The sequence below is a fragment of the Sinocyclocheilus rhinocerous genome, unplaced genomic scaffold (assembly GCF_001515625.1).
Source record: "Sinocyclocheilus rhinocerous isolate Xijiao unplaced genomic scaffold, SAMN03320098_v1.1 scaffold1674, whole genome shotgun sequence".
NCBI classification, from domain to species: Eukaryota; Metazoa; Chordata; class Actinopteri; order Cypriniformes; family Cyprinidae; genus Sinocyclocheilus; species Sinocyclocheilus rhinocerous.
In genome coordinates, this window is record NW_015642064.1 from 54,575 (window position 1) to 62,768 (window position 8,194).

The 8,194-nt window shown below is 41.5% G+C and overlaps 1 protein-coding gene across 1 annotated transcript in view; it reads left to right on the plus strand.

Annotated features, from left to right (window-relative positions):
• Positions 1-7,313, plus strand: part of LOC107755624 (zinc finger protein GLI2-like) — a 55,328-nt gene extending 48,015 nt beyond the window's left edge. Inside the window, exons 12-15 of the mRNA XM_016572514.1 lie at positions 269-433; positions 2,515-2,796; positions 4,371-4,695; positions 4,797-7,313. Of these exons, the coding sequence (XP_016428000.1) occupies positions 269-433; positions 2,515-2,796; positions 4,371-4,695; positions 4,797-6,937 (2,913 nt within the window). The 3' untranslated portion in view covers positions 6,938-7,313. The remainder of the gene's footprint in view (positions 1-268; positions 434-2,514; positions 2,797-4,370; positions 4,696-4,796) is intronic.
• Positions 7,314-8,194: the final 881 nt, after the last annotated feature.

The following is an 8,194-nucleotide window of genomic DNA, read 5'->3' on the forward strand; positions in this document are numbered from 1 at the left end:
GATATTGCTATCTGTATTTTAAGTCATTTTAAAGTCTATTGTTTGCTTAGGTCTATTTTAAAACCACAAAAAAAAAAAAAAAAGATTTAAAAAAAAAAAAGATTAAAGATAAGGAAACTTCTTTTTTTTTGTTAAAAATATATGCAAAATAATAAAATAAATAAATTAAGTCCTCAAACTACATCTAAGAAAACTTGGATTTTTATACTTTAAAAATAAATATAAAATTAAAACGCAGGAGTGAGCTTTATGAATGTGTGTGTTTCAGTTCGAGGGCTGCTCTAAGGCGTACTCGCGTCTGGAGAATCTGAAAACACACCTGCGCTCACACACCGGAGAGAAACCCTACATGTGTGAGCACGAGGGCTGCAACAAGGCCTTCTCCAACGCCTCGGACCGAGCCAAACACCAGAACCGCACACACTCCAACGAGGTAAACACACACTCGCCTTCATCCGGCCACAACTCTGTTCACACAAACATTCACACAATTCATCTACTTACACTGTTGTCATTCAAACATGACTCAAATATGAACATATTCAGGTCATATTTCAAACCAAAATAAAAAACGTATGTATACAACACATTACTCAAAATTCACAAATTTACATATTTATGTATAATAGGACCTTTAAGATGTTTTGCACATTATTTTCTTTTTTACTTTTGAGTAATTTATTGTTTTACAACTAATCTAAATACTGCACTACATTATTTAACTTTAATAAACATAAATTGTTGACTTGTTAATTGAAAATAAATAGAACAGCAGTACAACAAATATTTAATGTAGTAAAATAATAAATAATATAAATAAAGAAAATAATATTTTAATATTATTGCATTGATATTTTCTTTTTTATATAATTTACCATATTACAAAAATACTGTAATACATTTTTTAAAATAAGCATACCTTGTTAAAGTCAAAATTAGTAAAACAGCAGTACAACAAATGCTACCATGATGTGTAAATATTTAATTTAGTAATGTAATAAGTAATATAAATATAGAAAATAATATTTTAATATTTGTGCATTGTTTTTTTTTAATTCTTCTGATTTTTTCATAATTTACTGTATTACAGCCAATCAAAATACTGTAATAAATTTTTTATGTAAATAAGCATAAATTGTTAATTGAAAATAAATAAAACAGCAATACAACATATGTTAACATGATGCATAAATATTCAATTTAGTGAAGTAAAAAGTAATATAAATATAGAAAATAATATTTTTGCATTAAAATTTAGTTTTTTTTATTTCTGATTTTTCATAATTTATTGTGCAACAGCCAATCAAAATTCTGTAATACATTTTTTTATTTAAATAATTAATTGAAATAAATAAAACAGCAGTACAACAAATGCTATCATGATGTATAAATATTTAATAAAGCAAATTAATAAATAATATTTTAATAGTTTTGCATTACAGTAATGAGAATGAGATAGGTTATTTATTTATATATTTTTTTAATTTATTGTGGTAATTAGAATTAGGTAGGTGAATCATGAAAATAATATCAAAATGCAAACCCTCTTAATGGTCCTAGAAGCTTTATTTTCTTTAAATGTAATTTATTTTTTAATATTGGGGTGACCTAGACTTTATCTTTGCAAATAATGTGGCATTTAAACTGCTCTTTTTCATACAATGAAAGTGGATGGTGACCATGAGCATTACCTCGAAAAACTTAAAGTTAAAACTTAAGTCAGTTTGTTCGCCACAAAGCGCTGTCAATCAATGAGGGTGAGCAGCTTGTGACAAAACATTCATTTCTGGGTGAACTATTCCTATAAACTTTGAGCGAAGACGTGGGTCGACTCCATTAGATCAGTTAATGTCATCCAAGTGGGAGTTTCGGGCATGTCCCGCCCCTCTAGTCGTTCTTCAGAGGACGGATCAGATAATCTACTTCACTGTGGCATTAAGGATCTGCTAACTGCCTAATGCTATGTAAATGTGCCATTTTCAGCATATGCTAACAAATTTAGGCTAAAATTAGATTTGTTTACGCATTCCCTCATCATGTGTAGTGATTGCTCCTGGACGCCCAACGCTGTCCCATTAACTGGCAACGCGAGCAAGTGTGCGCAATGTGTGTGTGTGAATAATGAGCTGTGAAGCTAATGAGTACGGCAACCCACAAAACATTAGTGAGAATCAAGTACGTCCCCAACGGAGAAACAGACCACCTGCAGACCGCGCATAGAAAATGAAACCTGGCGCCATTTCCATTCTCGGTTGATCCATCACGAGCTAAAGGAGGGAGAAAGATCATTTCGTCTCAACTTTATTAGTAAACAGCCATGCATCACGAACGGTTAGCATTCGCACAATCAGTATGTCAGCGCACGCGTCGTAATTTATTCCTCTAATTGTGTATTCATCTACCGATCCATTTGAAGATAATCTGACTTAACAGGAAGAGATAAAACACTAATTCAAAGTCGTACATTTGACTGTTAGAGGGTCGTGTGAAACCGAGTGATATTTATCTCCGCAGAAACCCTACGTGTGTAAGATCCCGGGCTGCACGAAGCGCTACACCGATCCCAGCTCGCTCCGGAAACACGTCAAAACCGTCCACGGCCCCGAAGCTCACGTCACCAAGAAACAACGCGGCGACCTTCCATCCCGACCTCATCCGCCCAAGGAAAATGGAGAGAACGAAGCGGGAACCAAGCTGTCGGGCCGAACGGCGGAGGAGAAACTCGAAGCCAACAGCACGACTCGAGGAGTCGAGGACTATCTGCAGGTCAAGTCCATAAAGACAGAGAACTCTATGGTAAGATCTAGTGTGAACGAGGCCTAAAACAAACTCTACTGGCCCAAAAAACGATTGTGTTTGATCTTTATGGATGCATAACAAAATGTATGTAATTTGAATAACAAGAGTCGTTTTTTTGCATGCCTGTAATCTGTACTCTCAAATATATTATTCATTGCTGATTAAATATACATTAAAATTTTGTCCATCAGAGGTTATGCTAATCCAGACATACTAACAAAGCATGCTGCAGAGATCTGTCCATCTTTAACCGCTCTCTCTACATGTGCTTCCTGCTATCTCTTTCCTGTTTCTCTCCCAAACACTTTCCGTAAGGACAGACATTATTGAGGTGAGCGCGGATGCCGTTCTAATGTCTTTAGTTGGTTTCCACAGTTATTTTTATTGGGCAGTTGGCAAATGACAGGTTTTTGACCTTTTTTGCAACATCAAAATATATTTGTGTAAAGGAAATATGAAAGTAATTGCACATAAATTGCAAATGTATCTTCCTCTTTTCAAACTAACAATATTGTAAACCGTTTAGTTTCTGTTTAGTTTCTGTTGGGGTCCTGATTAGCAATATTTTCAAGGAGATTGTCCATTTAGAAATTAATTTTTTGAGTCACTCAACAAGACGCTAATTGGGTAATTCATGACCAGTGCATTTTTTTAAATGGTCCCCAATTTGCCAGCATATTTAAATTGGATTTCTATCCACATTTTTTAATTTTGATGTTTCTGTATATGTCAACTGCCCATTTACAGTATGCATGGTAAATGTCTCATACATGATTCTCTCTTTTTTATGTTTAATCTTTTCTTTTCTTTTTTTCTGTGGTGTTATATCATGAAAACCTCACACACAGAGCTATAAAATAAAATTTAGGATACAGTATTATAGTACACCTCTTCCATTCTAAGACATTTGGGTGTTGAATTCATCACTGCATCAAAGAATTTGGACCCCATGATCTGTTGGTGCACAGAGAGCTTCTAATTTCCCATGGGATCCACCCCAACAATCCAGCCCTATCCCCCCACCATCCAGAGATCTAACGCTCCAGCCCGCTACTCAAGGATAAAAGCCATTAGTGGATTAATATTATATCAGTGGGACTGTTTTTGTGTCCCGAACAAATAGTGTCAGTGATCAAGCTGTGATCAAGAACGGCTCCCCCATTCACATGGGGAAAGAATACATTTGCTTCATTCAAGGGATGCACTGTCAAATGACGTGAATACAAAGATGTGCCTACCTTATTTATGTCGAGAGCTTTCCCCTTTGTGTATTCATGCCAGCCCGCATGCATAATGCACAAAGAGGTTGCCATAGGAAATAACGATTTGTCAGGCACTTAACCTAGCTTTGAGAAGATCGTGATTGGGATGAAAAAGACGTGGGATGTGTCTTGAGGAAGGGTGTTTTCCCAAACCTCGACTCAGTTTGCTCATTATTTTCAATTTACACTTGGGAAAGTGATTGTAAGGGTCGTGTGTTTGCATGTTGCTGTGTCTGCATTCTGTTCCTTTCGGGCCATTCTCTCCGTTGAGCTTCTTGGGTAATCAAACTTTCTATCTGTCACCCTCAGATGTATCAGTCCAGCCCTGGTGGTCAGTCATCATGTAGCAGCGAGCCATCACCACTTGGCAGTGCCTCCCACCATGACGGTGGAATAGAGCTGACAGGACTCAGCGGGGGCAGTATGGGAGATCTGAGCGCTCTGGACGACGCGCCCCTTGTGGATTCTACCGTCTCCACAGGAATGTTGGGCCTTCATCTTAGGAAGAACGCTAGCCCTGCTTACAGACTCACGCACCTGAAGCAGGAAAAGCTGAAGTCGGTGAGGGACTCATGCTCCTGGGCAAACCCAACTCCTCCTGCCCCCTGCACCAAGCTGCCACCCATCAATACCGGTGAGTAAACGAACCAAAATGAAAACTATGACATGTCCACCACTGATGCATGCCCTAAATCCAGTTTTTATTTCTCTAAATTCAGCTGCTCTCTGTTGCAGGTTCTTTATTGGAAGGTTCTGGCGGTCTGATTGATCCAGGGCTTTCCATCTCCAGCCCACGCCTGGGTGACCTTTGTCCCGGGGAGACGACAGTTCTGAGTCAGCTGGTGGAGCGCCGTGACAGCCTAGCCAGCACCATGAGCTCGACTTACACCCTCAGCCGTCGTTCATCTGGAATCTCGCCTTGCTATTCCAGTCGTCGGTCCAGCCAGACCTCGCAACCTGGCGGCCGTCTTAACAACATCAGCTCTGCCGACTCCTACGACCCCATTTCCACCGATTTGTCTAGAAGATCCAGCGAGGCCAGCCAATGTGGAGGACTCCCCAGTCTACTCAGTCTGACTCCTGCCCAACACTACAGACTCAAAGCCAAGTATGCTGCTGCCACAGGAGGCGCTCCACCCACCCCTCTTCCTAATATGGACTGCATGAGTCTGAGGACTCGGATGGCCCTGTTAGGGGATTCCCATGAAATGGCCACGCTCCCTATCCATCCCCATTCAGTTCCCAGAAGGTGTAGTGACACCAGCTATGCTAATCGTAGCATCTTGCTCCATGAGGTGACCGGAAACATCACTCGAAGAGCGAGCGACCCAGTTAGAAGAGTAGGTGCAGAGCAGCATTCCCTCCAGCAACGTTACAACAGCTTGTCCTATCAGTCGTTACACCCTCCTGCATCCAGTCGACACTTTTCGCAAATCAACAGCCTGTCCGAGGGTAATGTAAACCACCACCCATATCCACCCCGACCTCCTAGCATTTCTGAGAACGTGGCGATGGAAACCATAGCGAGTGACATGGACAATGGTCTTGATGATGCAGTGATGTTGCCTGGTGATGTCGTTCAGTACCTTACATCTCAAAATAGAGATTCTGTCCAACATGCAGGGACAGCTTACCGCCACCACCCTGGACAGAGCATCCACAGCTTTGGCTTCCCGCAGCAGTCCCATTACCAGAGACGCCTAGCCTTGGTGGAGGGCAACTTGAATGCTGTAACACGACAAACTGCAGCTCCGAGCTCCCAGCAGACGTTTCCAGGTTCCCCCAATGACACTAAGAGCCAGATGCCGGTGCAGTGGAATGAAGTCAGTTCAGGGACAGTCGATTCATCTCACGGCCAAACCAAGCAAGGATCAGGGCGGGGAAACCTCACCGCACTCCAACAAAAACAAAACCTCAGCCCTTTTCAGAACGTCAACTCCAACCAACAAGTTGGGCTGATGAGTCACAACCTCGCTCATGCTGCCCAGCAGAATCACGTGCAACGGAATAGCGAGTTTAATTCCCAGAGGATCAACCAGAAGCAACTACTACGCCCAGCTAACACAGAGCAGGCAAACTTTCTGCATGGTTACCATCAGGGTTCTGCTTCAAATGACATCAGTGTAGATTTGCTGAGTCCGTCTGTTAAAACGCTGACGGCTCAGCCTGGCAGCGTCCAGAATAACAGGGTACGAGCTAGTCAAAGCAACGCCACTTTTCCAAATAATCAGGGAAATTATTCCCAGATGAACATCAACCAGCAAGGTTATGGCATTCCGGCCCAGAATCCCACGCTGAACGGAAACCATGGACTGCTACAGCCAAGGCCGCCCACAGAATCCAAAGCCTACAGCCGGCAGCTCTCGGGGCCAACAACAACGGCAACGCAGCAACTTGGTTACCCACAATCCAACTTTAGCCCTACATATGACGCCTCCGAGGCCAGTTCCAAAAAATCCGCTGATGTGGGTGTCAACAGTACAAATACCAACGGCATTTTCTACACTGGGAAGATTCACATGTTCGATTCCAGTAGTCTGGGAATGGCGGCTGCAGACAGCGCAGCCATGGCCGCCGTGGGCTCCCCTGAAACAAATCAGGTCTCCAGCACAGTGGATTCAAACGGAGCAGAGCATCCGCAGATCGACTTCGATGCCATGCTGGATGATGGCGATCACTCCAGCCTCATGTCCGGAACTTTAAGCCCCACCCTCCTTCGCAGCCTATCCCAGAATTCCTCCCGTCTCACCACGCCCAGGAACTCAGTGACGTTGCCCCCGGTACCAGCGGGAATCGGCAACATGGCCATCGGAGACATGAGCTCCATGCTGACTGCGCTAGCAGAGGAGAGCAAGTTCCTCAATATGATGTCATAGGAAAAACAGGAAGTACAAGCACAAGATTTAAAGAGACTTTTAAGGTGTATGACTTTGAACAAGGACGTAATATTGCGTAAACATTTTTACATGCTTTTTAAACGTGTATTATTATGTATAGTATTAGTTGAAACTTTGGTAGCATCTTTTTGTTTTGTTCAAGAAGCCATACTTTGCCTTAGACCAGTGTATGTACAGCACAAATGAACAGACAGAGAATTTGATAAGCGACAGTCCTGTATTTTTATACGACTTCTGAATTGATGACATGAACACAGGAACAAGTGCCTCGCTGTGCACGAGCATATGCAGGAATTACATTACTCTAGCGGAACGGGACTGTATCTTTTCTGTCCTCTTGAATGGATATCAAGAGGTTTTGTATATTCTGTAAATTAAATGTAATATTATGCTTCCTATCCTTGTTTTTACTAGACAGGAGAGAGGTTCCAAATGAATATGCAGATAAAATATTATGAAATGTAAAACTTGACACTTGAAAGTGTGGTTCAGAATCAGAAATCACTCATTTTGTTTCGATTTACTGAAGACCTGAATGGAATCACAGGAACATAACAGTGCTTTAAAGAGATTGCGACCCTCGAGTCTGAACCGAACTCTCTGAGCGAACCGCACAACTGATTATATTGGACTGTTGAGCTCAATATACAGAAATACGTTTCAACTGTCCTGTTGTACACAGATTCCTTTTACAAGGCTGGATCATGTAGATATCTTTTGTACATTTTTAATGAAATACAATATTGTTGTTTTTCTACTACAGCGTTGTTTGCTTCTTCATTCTAGATGCAGGGCATTTGTAAAGAACATTCTACTAAGAGTTTAATGCCTTTAGTTTAGTTCCATTGCATTCAGTGTACTTTCCCTGGGAATCATGACCTTACCATTGTTAGCACGATGCATGAGCTACAGGAATTGAGTTTTTGGACCTTCCTAGTTCTTGTGATGACAGTGTTTGTGTTGATGGATGTAGAAAGTAAATGCAATCTGCTCTTATCATGTGCTGGTAATGCATTTCTCTTACATGTCCGGCCACTTGAAAACAAGTCGGGCAACAGTCCAAGGCAGTCACGTGACTTTAGAAATAGGTTTTTCATTTTGTTTGAGAACGGGCTGCTTTAAGAGAACTGAACGCACGTCCTGTGCATACTGAGCTGGTTCTGGAGTAAACCGCCATGTTTTCTCAAATGAACAGTGGCAGACTGACCTCAGAGGGGCGGCTGCCTAAACCACATA